This window comes from Hesperophylax consimilis, chromosome 21, assembly GCF_061612785.1.
Source record: "Hesperophylax consimilis isolate HC1 chromosome 21, BYU_Hcon_1.0, whole genome shotgun sequence".
Classification (NCBI taxonomy): Eukaryota; Metazoa; Arthropoda; class Insecta; order Trichoptera; family Limnephilidae; genus Hesperophylax; species Hesperophylax consimilis.
Window position 1 is genome coordinate 4950827 of NC_142856.1, and position 16237 is coordinate 4967063.

Sequence of the window (16237 nt, forward strand, 5' to 3'; positions counted from 1 at the left end):
TTGATCGTGTGAGGAATGTGGAGATCCACAAAGAGTGCAAGGCTGATGTAAGCGTAATGAGTAAGATTAAGAAAGGGACGCTTAGATGGTTTGGGCATGTAGAGCGAATGAGCGAAGATAGGAGTGTAAGGATGATATATGATGCAAATGCGAATGGTAGCAGAATTCGGGGACGCCCGAGGAAGACATGGCACGATCAAGTGAATCAGATACTCGAGTCGGGCCATGTCAAGAGTCAGAATAATAGAAGAGTATGTATGAGACGATGTATGAATGTGAATGAGGCAAGAAGTGTGTGCCAAGACCGAGTTGTTTGGCGGTCCGTCCTCTCTGCCTACCCCTGCGGGAAAACGGCGTGATGGTTAGTTAGTTAGTTAAAATTGCGTTAAAAAATATAGATAATGTTGGTAGCTCTTAGTCGAAGTATGATACAGTTTAATATGACCGAAGTGGATAGGGTCTTATTAGCTCAGTGGTGGAGGAAAGCCCCTGGAGGGCCGAAGTCCTGTGTTCATTTCCTAGATGCGACCAATTCATTTACTGATTTTCGTGTTGCACATTTTTCGTTTATGAGTCGTTGATAATGTCTTCAATATATATTTTTTTCTAATATGCATTTAGTAAATTGACCTGAGGAGAAATATCAGCGTATAAAATGATTTTGATTGCATTTTGTTAACGTCCTTCTGAAAAATAAATATCAGTTAGTTAGTTGGTTAATGTACTTAAGTTACTCAGTTTAATGCACAGAATTAGGATCTGCTTAAATTTTAGTCGTGAATGTAACACCTGTTCTGGTTACTACGTGATTATAATAGATTGTTTTAATATCGGGTGGGTATCGGTTAAATTTAATTTCCTTTAGAAAGTACAGTTAACAATAAATAAGTTTTTTTAACTTTCTGGATATCCTAATTTTTGCCTGTAGTCGACAAGAATTAATTTGTATGCTATACAGTAATTGTAAACGTGCACACGTATTGACTCCAATGAACGTATGTCTAAATGCATGAAAGAGACCGCATGATTAGGCCGAATAGTGTAAATGGGTAGGTCTTCTTTTGTTGCATGTATTTTTTACGAGTAGCTTCTTACGAATGTAGGTCTTCTTTTGTTTCATAATAAATTTTCACTTTTTTTTTCTGCATTTTATTCATGTATTTTTAGGAGTAGCTTCCTTCGAAGTAACATGTACCAGTAGGTACATGTTCTATTTTTTCATGTATTTTTAGGAGTAGCTTCCTTCTAAGTAATATGTATCAGTAGGTACATGTTATTTTGTTTCTGTATTTTTACGAGTATCTTCCTTCTAGGTACCAGTAGGTACATGTTCTTTTGCTTCATGTACTTTTACGAGTGGCTTCCTTCTAGGTAACATGTACCAGTAGGTATATGTTATTTTGCTTCATGTATTTTTACGAGTAGTTTTCTTAATACTAATAATAATATTTGGCTGATTTGCATAGCGCCATTTTTGTGCCAAATCACAAAAGGGCGCTAATTAAAGTGGTCGACAATAAATATGTAAATAGTGTACCTACCAACCCTCCAGTATTATTATTGTAAAGCGACTCATCATTATTGTACGAGATAATCCACTGATCTCTATCAGAATACTGAAAGCATTATACAAAGAGGAACCAGTCCATTACAAAGTAATACAGTCAAGTCACCACGAATTTGTGTAGTTGATAGATCACTAAATTAATAAATGGCCCTTTAGTGACAGCATGATCAATCTTGTTAGGTACAGACTATTCCCAGATATTTGGTACATGCATGGGCTTGATTAAAAAATATATGTTAAAAATATATACAATTTTAAAACTGGTTGGAGTTTTGAAACTAGAAATAAACGAAATAATGTAAAAAATTCTATATTATCCTATGTTTATGCTAAAAATGTTTCTAATATAAAGAAAAAGTAGACCACACAACACAAAATTTATTTAAACTGAAAGTATGTCCATTCCAAAAATCTATAAAAATAAAATTGTAAATGTTCGTTTGTTCAAAATCTTAAATCTCCGAATGTTGTTCAGGGATTGCTTTGAAATTTTGACACAGCGTGACATTATATAGAAGTCACATGTGATTATGAACGCGCATTTTTAAAACAGCACCATCTGTTGGACGTTAAAGTAACACGTGCCATTGTTTCTATATCTGCACAGACAGATTGAGCCACAGCAACGCAGGTCGGGGTACTGATAGTTACTCATAAATACGGCCAACGAACATTCGCTTATCTTGAACCTTCTGAATTTAATAAGATGCCAATGGACCTTTGGGGATCTGGTAAGGAGACAATGAAAGACGCAAAGCTTGTTGTGTGTGTCACAGCTTTTATTGCGAGTCAGTGGTATTGCGCATTTGTGAGACGACTGGGACCGATGAGGATGATAACACCAGGTGTAGACGGCGGAGCGGTCGAGGCGCGGGTCAGTGAGTCGACGCCGCGTTGATGGAGACCAGACTCGTGGATGTGTTCAGCACTGGTGAAGACGTGGAGTCTTCCGGGTGTGATACACCTGGTTGGCAGTTGTGCAGGAGATGCAGGGTGCCGACGATACCGCGGGGCCAAGGCGCAGACTGGCGAAGTGGTCACAGGGTCTAGACGCGTGAGGTCAGCGCTGGCCAGGAACGATGGCCGGGCCAGGACGCTGAGGTGATCCCGAGGAGTCCATAATCAATTGTATACCGTGCAGAGCCGGCTGTAGGCGAGTAGGTCCTATAGCGGTGTGGTGAGGAAAAAGCGGGAAGCGACGCGCGGGAAACGGCGGTCGGTGTCAGCCGCTTCAGTACGCAGCAAGCAATCGCAGCGTTCGCTAGTTAGTCACTCGTAAAACTGCGAATTAATGACTGGCTAAGTACTTCTCAGCGCTCTTCATTATATAGCCGCCCGGGTGCATTCAAGAATATTTCATAACTGTAGGTAGGAACGCCGAACACTCACATTGCGACTAGATTGTTCCCGTAACAATGCATTTTATATTGGCGAGCGTTCTAGAAAATTCTCGTAGCGTGTTGTGTGTATATGAGTGTGTGTATGTTGACTGTGTTATATCTATCTGCCTATTATGTCTTTGTATTGTGGTCATTGGAAATGATATTCCTTATCTATTTGTGTTACTAGTGTGTGTATGTTGACTGTGTCTATTTTCTTATTTTTTTTTTCTGTTAACATTAATAATTTTTTTTCATCTTTTTCTCAGACCGGCTCTGAACACGCCTTGCGCTAGTAAAAACCTCAAAGGCGCTGTATAAGGTATCATCAGTGCCTCGGCTCGTTGGCGCCTTGGCAAGTCGGCGCCCGGAGCCAATTTCTCCAATTTCATCAAGTAAGGAACAGAGTACGTGGGGTGAGTAGGAATCTGGGAGTCAGTGAGTCCAGTACTCCCACTACGGTGCAAGGCGATGGGTCGAGAGAGACCAAATGGAGAGGTAAAGGGTCTCCCTCAACCAGCACCACCCTGCTAAGTCAGCACACGTTGCGAACTACTTGGGGTGATTTACGGCAGAGCTATCGGTTATCCAATGGGTGGTTCCTGGGTTAAATATTCATGACTTCGAATACCGAATATTGAACTCAGACATAAAATAAATAAACAAATCAAAAATGTACGATATCCTACTAAAAGGCGAAATACCGCCTTAGTAAAATAAGGTAGCTAGGTTGAAGTCATATATTATATTCGCTTTCAACACTCACTCATATCAAAGTCAAATCTAAGATTACGCCTTTCAAGAACGGAGTAAACAACTTGGCAGCTTTATCCAGCTACACGTACACATAGGCCTGCACAATCTGACTTTTACTAGTTTTTATCGCGTAACAGAACACTAAAAACATATGTATAGGTAGTGGTTATTTACAAAAATAACATCTAAAAACACGAATGGATTGTATCCACAACTCCTCCTTTACCTTAAAAGCTTTTTTCAATCTTATAAGACCAAAAGCAGTCTAATCCTTTTGGGATCACTGACAAAATACATACAAACTTACGCAACTTAGATCCTGCGGAAATTATTGGGGTGGTTCTACAGGATGTAAACAACTCGCACGTATTATTTTTATTGTTCTCTGAAAACATCGTTCCAACTCGATCTCTGGAGAGCTATGATGTGGGTAGGGTAAGGCTTTTGTTTACATGCGAGACTAAGTAAAACTAAGTAAAGGTGCTTGGAAAGTATTGGAAATTCAATCATAACGAGACGTCTTTGAGAACAACTAATATAACCAGTGGAGACCGGTGTTCAAAAAATATTAAATTGAATATTAGGTACATACATATATTTAAATAAGTATTGCTGAACGTTGCCTGAAAAAGAGCAGATGTTAAATTGGAGACACATTATGGACAAAAATATCATACAAACGCGTTCCTGTTTAACAAACCATTAAACAAACCATCACTTCAAGTGTGGTGGTAAAAGTTTTCTAGATAAAATTTGCAAAGCATTGATTGTACCTACGCTTTTGACTGTTCACAGAATACGCAAACATTCTAGTAAAATTCTGTGGGCGATATTCAAAACGAACTACTGATATGAATAAAGGTACAAATTGCTCTGCATGTTTTAGATTCATTCTATTAGCCTCTACGAAGCTTTACTTCAATAGCACATTACAGGGATCGCAGCTACTTTAATGGCACATAACTAATGATCCTGTACAAATTAAAAGAGCGCTCCACTATTGAATATGGTAGCTATCTCTGTTCTGAAGCCCCAAAATACTTGAAAATGACTTTTCGCAGAAATGGCTGGTACATCTGATATATTCCCTTATCTTAACAGCCGGATTGCAATCTTTAAAGTACAGGCATATGGGAATGGTATCCTTATCCTACTGACATTTCAGTGGAAGATGCTCCGCTTAACTAGCATCATTGATCCCAGGTGCATAGTCAGAAAAGACGCCAAACCCACGCCCAATATTTGTACATAGTTGAAATTTGTCACATTAGAACTGGTTGTTTGCACTACTCATTCTTGATTTCAACAGCTTGGCTGTAGAACGATTTTCCGGCCCTTATGTTTCCTTTTTCCTACAACATGGATATCTTTAAGACCCGTAGGCTCGTAGATTGTAGCACTTCATTATGAATGTTGAGTTTTATTCTATGCACTGAAAATAATTTTAGAAATGCCCTGGTTCTCACAGTCTGAAAAACCGCTTAAATAATGTCACCTAAAATTATACATTGTAATACCTATTAATGACGCAAATAATAAAAACTAAGTAGGTATATATTATTTTCATAGTTAATTAGCATTTTTGACTAACTTTGATACCTCAGAACAGGCCATCTGGCTAGATATAAACTAATATCGATCATATCATCAGTACATATATTGGTTGACGTTCTTATTTTTAAGTCATTCCACTCGATTGGAATGACTTAGTCGAGAATCAAAGCCCTGACAAAACGTAATTACACTTGTACAGATTTAATTAAAAAAATATATCAAAAGCTACAGATTGATTCGTGAAAGGTTTGAATATTCCGCTGTCATGGAGAACAATAATTTCTTAATATCTACCAAGAACTTATTCCCTTGAAAATCCAAAAAATTGATGCAAGTATTAATTGTTGAAAAAATTTCCTTAATTTTTTATCAAATATTGTAAATTTGTAACAGCTTACTAAAAGTTGGCTTTGACTGTCACAGAAACAAGTGAAGTAGTAATGCAAATAAAATATGAAGTTCCATTTTGCTTATCTTTGAATACTCCCAAAAGCAGGCGCACACTATAATCCATTTTCATGTATCTAAGTCATTTCCGTGTGAAGGATTTGGGAAACGTGGAAAGCGAAGAAGCTTTAAGGCTTAAAGCTTGAATTTTTTAGTTATATGAAAGCCGGATTAAAGGATAGAGGAAGCACATTATGTGCGATTGAATAATATTATGAAGAGGCGCTTCTTGTTGAATATAATAATGTATTTAAATGTTATTACGCATCTAAATATTGCATGGTGATACAAAGATATTGGTGACACAAAGATATTTTTGATACAAAGATATTGGTGATACAAAAATACCCAGGTTTGCTAATGTAAACACACGGAGAAAATATGTATTGCAGATTTATTATGAATCTCTTCAAATTATTACTAATCCGGTTTAAAAAGGGATTGCAGGCCTTACGAATGAATTATCAGAAATGCGAAAATATTCGGATTTTCATGAACACGTGTTCCAACTTCTTGAAAATATATTTATAATTTACCAAAAGTTTATCAGAAAACCAGTAATTTTATTCACAAAGACTGCAATCTCGTTCTTAACCAGAATAACGAATGATTTGAAAATATATTTAATAATTTAACAATACTCAATTTTCTACGTGCATTGTCAGAGAATGTATAGAAATTACAGGAAAGACTCCCTAGGATTCTTGCTGCAGAGTCTCCATCTTTTATCTTCGTGTCACCTGTTCCTGTACTCCATCGCTTGTTCATGTACTTCATTTTATTTAACTTAATTTCACTTATTTTTGTAATATTTATATTTTTGTATTACCTGGATCAACTGTAAAGCGCCCCGGAGGTGATATCTCACAAAAGCGGCGCTATATAAATTGTCCAATAAATAAATAAATAAAAATACTGGATTGTAGCCATTGGGACAAATGCGTCAGATTCCCACAAAGGGATCATGTCGTGGGTTCAACCTTTGCTAGTTGAGTCCTCCAGCATTGCTCGAGAAACATTATTTTTTGCTTATTATTATGGTATATTAAAAAAATAATAATAATTTAATTCGAAACAAATTAAATAATATAATTTTTAAGTTATGCAAGTATTTTTTGGTTTTTGTTATTGTTACAGCTGTTACAGAATATGAAATCTAATGTCACAATTATTTTATCGGTTTAACCAGTAATAAATCATTTTTAATCGGGATGGAGTAAAATAGAATAATATTAATAAGTCGCCTAAAACCACGGATAAAATAGAATCATATTAATAAGTTGTCTTAAATCTGTTGGCTAAAACCACATTTTGAAAATGGCATTCTACGAATTAATCACAATAAAAAATATATACTAATTACGGTAGTAGGAGATGTTCAAATATGTTCAGATAATTCTTAACTTATAATAATTATTATTTAATAACTTTTTTTTCTCAATTTTGTGACTGCTCCCAACCGTCTGGAGCCAGTGAGACTATGGCATTCCCAACTGGTGTATGTTTCGAATCTGAAGGTAATGGGGAGGGGGAAGTAGATGGGAAGAGGAACCTTGGGAAATAGATACAAGCTATTTATATTTACTGGAAACATAAAGTGTGTTGCTTACTTACCACATTTTATCTTGAGTTTGTGAGATAAAAGCAAGTCTAGATATATTGTAATGCCATTGCACATTGGTATTCACCAAGAAAGCAGCTGGGTATCAAATTGTCCTAACCACATGTCGCTATAAATTTAAAAGCAGCTTAGACACCATAATATAACACATAGCATATATGGGGATAAGTAGTTAATTTTCTTACGCAACCAGAGATTCGCAGGCAATTTTAATAATAAGTAGCAGATTTTAATTTTAAGGACCTAATAGTGATATTACAATGCGAGTAGCCTGTGTACTATCAGATTCATTTATCTCCATCCAAGTTGGTTTTTCCCCCTTTCCCTGATTGGATCGTCGATTAAGGCGATGCCATGCGTAGTAATGCAAAATCATGTGTTTTTGGTTTGAAATTTTGGTCGCCTAGAAATGTTTCAGATGCTTTTATTAAATACTGCGAGTAGAATACATCTTGGTCTTTGAAATAATCGAGTATTTTTTAGATAAGTTATTTTATAAGCCCAGAAAAAAATAATGCATAAAGCCTATGAAAACGGCTTTAAAGTTCAAAATCTCCTTCTTACGAACCTGTGTTTGGTGATAATTTTATTGTATAATGTGGAAAATTAAGTTATTTATAAAATGATCGGAAAATTTTTTAATATTTATGCCTGAACATCCACAAAATAAAATAAAAGGCACTTTTTGGCCAAGTTTTTTTCATGCATAAATCGAAACAGGCGGATGGTGTTAAGCGGGAATTTAAACCTTATTGCCATCTATGTAAGGGTTGTTATTGATAGCGACTCAATTTAAAATATTACACGACGTAGTGCATCGCCTTAACTTGAACCTCTATGATATAATACGATTTATTAATCCAAATTGGCTCACCATTCTCCCACGTCGTGCAATTACTTTTGTTTACCGATATATATATCGGTAAACAAAATATGTATTGATGTATTCTGTCAATGAGTGTCGGGAATGATAACGTTCCTACGTATCGTAATACTATTTAGGCGGAATACTAATTTTGTGAATAAATATTCCGGTTAGCTACAGGGGTAGAACGCACCCCCGTATTTAGGAAGATAGGGAGATATGGGCGGGTGAATTCGAGAGGCTAGTAGCATAGTAATGAAGGGAGTGTATACTTACATTCATTAGCTAACACTGTTTCGTAGATATCTTCTAGGTAGGCGTAGTTGCTACACGTACTGACGTCGTTTGGTAATTTGTCTCTGAAAAAGAAGTAAAAATATTTATATTAATTATTGCCACCAAACCAATTTTGTACAGATTCATCAGAAACCACTTTTTAAGAACTAGCATCCCGCACGCACGCTATAAATCCACCCCAGTATGTTTTCTTATACGTTTGGAAACATTGCCGATACTTCTAGGAAATTCATTCAGGACATAATGCTGGTAAAGTTCAAGCTGATAAAGCGCTCAAAGGTAAATAACTTATAAACCTTTATATAACTTATAATAGAATACTTATGTAAGTTATTAATTTCAATGGCTATGTCCTTGAAAATTCGCAGTTATTTAAACTACAAAAAATACAATTTTTTTTTTTCAGAATATTTTATTTTTTTAAGGTTATACCCATCAATTTAATAAGTCATTGAATGAAAATATGATAAAAATAAATCTAAACAAAGCATGAAAAAGATACAGAAAAATAAAAAAAATATCTTGAAAAATATATAGAACCTAGGATTTCCTTTCCCGTAGGACAAGTGATCCTGGGTTCGATTCTGATTCATGTTTGCTTAGATTTATTAGTATTATCTTCTTCTTAAGTTTTTAACGTATGTACTGAAAAATGTGTCCATTGTTTCGGAATATATGTATTTTCTAATAAGGTGGTTTTAACTACAGTAGATAGTCCAAATAAAAATATCCCATTTCCTATAAAATTTTAAAATGAGTATACAAAAATGCTGTCTCAACGTTAGAAGAGGCATTCAAAACGTTGTTCGAGTGGATAAACTAGAAAAAATATAACGCGCAAGTAAATGGTAGAATAAATAAGGCACGAGGACATACGTAATCAAAATGCCGACTAAGCCTAGTTAGAGGCAAACCACCATCTAATTGCGTGGCAATTCATTCTGGGTATAGATATATATTTTTTTATTGGCAATTTTTTTGATATATACAGGTAGGTACATATATAAATATACAAAACACATGACAGTAACAAAAAAATCCCACAAAGGCGAAGCCTGTGCGTAGGCATTATAAGTTATGTATTCAAAACAGTTACATTATCTATGGCTTAAATGAAAAAAGATATATGAATAAAGAAAATATAAATATATATAGTACATATAGTTTGATTAATACAATTTAACTGAAGTTTTTGCGTATTTAATAAAAAACAGTTTAGAGGAAGTAAACTTTTTTTTTAAATGTAGATGGTAATGGCATATTTTAAGGTATCATATTCGTAGTATAAATTATAGAAAAAAAAATCTCTCACTTCCAGATACTTTTTTACCCAGCTTTTGACATTTATTTTATACGAATTTAGGTTTTGGCACATCTTGGTGGAACACGGCAAGGAATTAAACAATATTGGGCCAATATAATTAATGTGTCTTTGGGCTAGCCTAGTTTTACAGTGAGGCACTGTGTTCACGCATATGTTTGGCTAGATCGATTAGGATTTTTACAGAAATTATAAGGACGAGTGTATATAAAGTTAAGACATTGGACACAGTAGATCCGCCTTAGTTCCATAATGTCAGTTTCCTGAAACAATTGATCGGTTGGATATGTCTTGGTCTTCTGGTGCATTATCTTAATGATAGACTTAATAATTTCTAGAGGTTTCACATGGTTATTGTATATCCTCACCAGGCGATTATTCCATAGAAAATGGATGAAAGTACCAATGCATCATAAACAAGCCTCATGGTTCTTATGTTAACGATATTGCTCATGCGTTTGAATTTGTAAATTAGTTGCCTCAGTTTAGTGACTGTTTTTTTTACGTGATAAGTCCATTTGAGTTAACAGTCAATAGTTACACCTATGTATTTGATACAATTTCCTAATTTTAAATCTTTGCAGATGGTATGTTATCTCTCTTAATAACTTCAACATCAAACTCATGCTTCTCTGTGACGAGCAAAACATTGCATAAACCTGCATTTTATTCAACATCTTATATCTAGAGTTTTGTGTAGACGAGACGTCTCAGTACATTTCACTAAGCGATGAAAATAATATGTGCCGGAGAATGTGAGTACTAATATCCCCTGTTGCCTTATGGACCAGCCGTTAAAGCGCTCGCTACGTAGGAACTGGTAATGGGTTCAACTCTGCGAACATTCAAATTTATATTGTGGAATGCTCCGGGTTTTAAATTCTTAATTCTCATTCCTTGCGAGAGCTGTTAAACTGTTTTGTAAGGCAAATAATAAAATAAATAGGTTTCACAACATTTAAGCAGAGTCGGATCTATAATTTTTTAAGTCTAAATGGCGTCAAACTCTAAGTCAATGGGAAATTGATCAAAAACGGTATTATTTACTTAAAAAAACAGTATTTTGAACGCCAGTAACTCTACAACGTCCTTTAATTATGACAACAAATAATTAAAACCACAATATATTAAATCAAAACCTATATATATATATATATATATATTATAAACCTATATTTATATATATATATATATATATACCTATATTTATATATATATATATATATATATATATATAAATATAGGTTATATAAATAATTGAAATTAATAAAATACTTCGTTTTTACCACTTTTATTGTTTATTACCAACATGTTTCATGAGCAACGCTCACTTCTTCAGGGTTTTTAATAAAACTAATTATAAATAATAGACAAAAACAATGGTGTCATTAAAAAATAATAGACAAAGACAATGACAACAATGAAAAGATAAAACGGATAGGGGAAAGAGAGGCAATATGGAACAATTTACAAAGGGAATAGGTTTAATATTGGGTCTTTTAAAAATAATTTTTGATTGTTAATAATATTCAATTTTGCATTTACACTCTTTCTAATCTCTAAAATTTCTAGTTTATCCAACTGGATGCTATTGACATTACAATGTATTAATTCTATTCCACTATTGAAGTTAAAGGTATGACTAGTTTCCAACAAATGGTTGGCAAACTCCGAGAAACTGTTATTATTTAAAGATTTCATATGTCCTTTAATCCTTATTTCAAAGTTTCTCGAAGTTTTTCCTATATAAAAGAAACCATAATCATTACACTTCAATTTATATATTCCAGATTTTTTCATTTTTGAATCTCTATCTTTATTATTTACTATGTAATTTTAAAGTTTATTATTTGCATAAAATACAGGAAGAATTTCATTTGGTACATTTTTTGTTAAGGGATTAGAAATTTTATTATTAAAATACATAATTTTCCTCCATTTATTCTTTTTCTCGTCCTTTTGTACAGGATAGATGTATGATTTAAGAAATTTATTCTTATATTTTTTATTAAGAATGTTTTCAATTAAATTGGTGTTATATCCATTATTGGTTGCAATTTGTTTAATGATATTGAGTTCCTTACATTAACTAGTCTATGAATCATAGAATGGAAAGCAGACATTTTTTGAGAAAATATATATAAAATCAAAGGAGAGTGAACTTTTACTACACAAAAAATGAAATCAAACACAAACCGAAAACAACAACAAAAACTCAAACAAAAAATAAACCATGTAAAAGATACCTTTATTTTCTAATCTTTATCATTATGTGTATATATGTACCTACCTAGTACTTTTAAATTAGAATGCTACCCAAGCAGCAGTTAATCTTATGTTTAATTGGATATTTTATTTTATTCTATTTCTTCTCTTTGATATTCATATTTATACAAAATATGTTAGTAGGCTTAGGCACCAGTTGAAAGTACATATACTTATTATTTCATTATTATTTTAATACTATACTTATCAAAATTTTATTACTAATCCTAATTTGACTGTCCTAAAACGGGAATCCTCCTTGTTGGGCTGTCAAAACATTTTTTTAAAATAATGTAGGTATATAAATGTATAATCTTTTACTAAATAACAAAAAAAACGTAAGGATGCGAGCTGAAGACGAGAATGAATTTGAGTGAAAAATATTATGGCTAAAAAACATATATTCATATCGCATTGATCAACAAACGGTGATTCTGAATACAAAAGTTTTATTACCTATATGAAATTACTAGTTGTAACCCGCCACTCGTTTGTGTGGCTCAGTCAGTCTGTGCAGATAGAGATGCAATAGCGTGAGTTGCTTTGCGATGTTTTTTCAAAAAAGTTTTTTTTACCTGTCACAGGTGACATCTCTATAATATAGGTATATAAAAACACATGCGTATTCGAATTCAAAGTTTCAAAGCAATCGGTAAAGAACTTTCCGAGATTTAAGATTTTGAACAAACCAGCACTTTATTATTATACATTTTATTTTTATAGATACGTAAATTTAATAAATCGTCAATTAAAACCACGAAACATTTAAATGTCCTGTGATTGGTCGGCGGGTTCTAACAACACTTAACTTAATAGGTTACCTCCCGGATTGTGAATAAGTATGCGGACAATTTTGTGAAAGTTGCGCTGCAACTCGTACACGAGTTTACAAATTGTTTCAAAGGAATTCATGTTTTTTTTTCGGATTGACCTTACTATAAAACCGAGGTAAAAATGACGTCACGCGTACTCCGTCATATTTTGATCGATTTGGCGGGCTTTGAAAAATGCTAACTTTTACTACGAAATCGACATATGTAAAAAAATACTGGTATTTAATGTGACAAATTGATAAATAAAAAAATTAACTTAATTCCTTATTGTTTTCTTTACGTCACAGTGTTAAGAGTTTTTAAACACAATACATGATGTAAAATAAGCACTTTAAAAATAAAACACAATTAACTCAAATTATTTTATGTAAACTGTAGTACATATATTTAAAGTTTATATAGATTTTAAAAACAACCGTGGTCTAGAGAAAACAAAATATGAATATGTTATTATGATTGAGGTGATAATTATTCACATCGAACGGTAGGGAATTTAACCGCCAAAAAAACTATCTCTACTTACAGAAAATAACCTAAATAAGGCTAACTAAAATATATAGAATAATAAGATACCCTCAACTAGTCTCATCAAGATATAGACAATCCTCACCCCGTGAACACGAGCACCCCTGGCAAGTTACCAAATGTAACCAAACCACTCGTGGTGACCGTCTAGCTGAGATGTTGGTTAATCAATCAATTGTATTATTCTTTACGCATCTGTTAAATTACATTGATAAATAGATTCATATTATTAAATTAAATTAAAGCGCAAAGTTTTAATTTTCCGCCCAAGTGACACGTTCCATTTGTACTTTTAGTAGATTCGGCACTGCGTTCAAGTTACACTCAGACCGATATCGCCCATAAAATTCTTTAAGAGTAAGGTAAATTGTTTCGTGTGGAAAATGTGTTCAGGGCATCGATTTTGTAATTGGCGTGAATCCTTTTCAAGTTAATCGTCTGACGACATATTTGAAAACATTGACACAAATCGGAGTGATGACAAAATAACGAAGACAATTTGACCGGTCAGTGGTTGAGTGGGCATAGCGCTTGGGTCTCACCCGAGCGTCGCGTGTTCGATTCCTCGGCTGGCTAAGTCCTCCATCACAACACAAGCAACATTTTCGGCTTTCTGTGGTGGTAGTAGGAGATTTTCAAACATTGTTGGGTTATTCGTAACCCGGGAATGTTTGTCTTTCTTTTAAAATAAATAAAAATAAAATAAAAATTTCTTCATCACTGTTTGTAAAAACAAGTTATTTATTGTTTAAAACATTAACACAGCGTTAACAAGAATTACATTAATGAAGTTGCCATTGGGATGTGGATATATATTAACACTCCAATTTGAAATGTTCACAGAATGCGTAAATCAAGGTTTAGTTGTTACTAGGTGAAGATGCTACTGGTGAATTATCAGAAATAATAATAAGCAAAATAAATTATATATAGAGTAAGAGAAGAAAGAAAGAAGGAAAGACAGAAAGATAGCAACAATGAAATAAATTAAGAAGGTAAGACTACTACTAGAAGGTTACTAAGGTAAGAAGGTAAGACTACTGACATTAAGTAGACGTTGAACCGTATTAATTATTTTGAATTCGAAAGCTTACACAAATTGGAGGTTTTAAAGGTTTTTATTTTTGGTCTTTTTCTCTGGAATATGAAATTTTAATTCTTAAAAAGAGGGAGATTTATATTTTCGGTGGTTTTGGACGAACATTTTTTTCTAATGACAGCTGTTAAACGTTACTTATTTTAAACCTTAATTTTGTACGTGCCTTGGTTTTCTTGGTTTAAATTTCATACCATTTTGTGACTTTTACGATCTTGTATCTTAAATACAATGTTTTTACCAGTCAGGACCTAAAGTCTGGAATGGACTGCCATTCGATTTAAGAATAATCAATGCAAAGACTCGTCAGAATTAAGAGCTAAACTTAAATCTCACCTTTTCTGACATTCATATTTATAAAGTCACAAAGCTTCACCTTCACATTCCGCGACTAAATGTGTAAAAAATGTAAACATCTAAGAATTTCTAAGCTTTTTAAGTTCATATGAAGAAAAATCAAATCCAATAGAGTCCCAAATTAATTCCCAAGTTCCAGTCATTTTAAATAAATATCAGCTCTATTTTTGCTGTCGTAGAGGGTAAAATAGCAAAATGTTAAATATTTTTATTTTATTTTTTTATTATTTTAATATAGATCATATAGGTACATTAATACATACATATTTTGCAAAATATAATATTTAGGTTCATAATTGGTCATGTATAGAGGGTGGAGTGACGTTGTATGGGACTTTTTTTTTAAAGATGCCAATACTGTAATAGCAAAAAAAAGTTTCCTTTATATAACACCTCTTTCGTCTAAAAAAATCAACTCGATCGAAACATTCCTTTATTCAACAATAAGCACATTTATATTTAGAAAAAATTGTATGAAAAAAGTCGCTGAAAACTCTGCCAAGCATTATAAACAAGCGATATTCATAGCAAAAATACAATTTTACTAGGGGTTTTATAGCTAATACGGTGCATAACACATGTGGAAATAAAAATAAAATTACAATAGTTTCAAGGCGGGGTCTATTTTTGGTTTTTTGAAGAGGATTATTGATTTTTTATTGTTTTTTTCGTGTTTTTGAGAAACATGTTTTTTTATTAAATAAAATACTTTAACAAAGAGAATTTTTTTAAACATTATCGAAGTTTTATAATATTTATCGTGTTTTGAAATGAGATTTGGTGTGAAATTCGGGCATTATATGCCTAGATTTTATTGTCGCCCGAATGAATCCATCTATTGCTTCAGGCCCAACTGTAGACAACGATGCCTGGGTAACTAATTTGATGCACCTCTCGACTGCTTGAGTGTGGCAGGGAAATCTGGGAAATTCAATACTGTCCTTTTCTTCACCGAAATTATTTATCATTTTGACTAGGTCGTCATTACTGATTTCGGATAGTATCGGTGGCGGTGTAACTTCGCATTCCTGCCAGTTGATAATATCGTAATATTTACTTGCTGAAAAGTTTATTGTTGGAATAATAAAGTCTCTAACAACAGATGGACTCGGACATCTATCTCGCGCCTTTAATATTCGTCTCAAACCCAATTCTCTTACAATAAGGTTGTCATCCATTATCATGGATAGTAGCAGATTTTCCGGGTGGCAAAAATAGGCGTTTCTTTGAATTACTGGATTAATTATATCTCGTAGATCGGTGCTCAAATATCGGGTGAGTTTTATTATAGTAAAAACATGTAATGCCCCGTCTTTACACGACGGGTGCCTCTTTATCTCAAACCATGTCGGAG

At 33.4% G+C, this 16237-nt stretch overlaps 1 protein-coding gene across 1 annotated transcript in view; it reads right to left on the reverse strand.

The window, feature by feature from the left end:
- The window catches only part of LOC149413539 (head-specific guanylate cyclase-like), a 150626-nt gene extending 141547 nt beyond the window's left edge, over positions 1-9079 (reverse strand). Inside the window, exons 1-2 of the mRNA XM_089644418.1 lie at positions 9027-9079; positions 8466-8548 (exon numbers count right to left, since the gene is read on the reverse strand). Coding sequence (XP_089500544.1) covers positions 8466-8548; positions 9027-9079 — 136 coding nt within the window. The remainder of the gene's footprint in view (positions 1-8465; positions 8549-9026) is intronic.
- Between the last annotated feature and the right edge of the window lie 7158 nt (positions 9080-16237).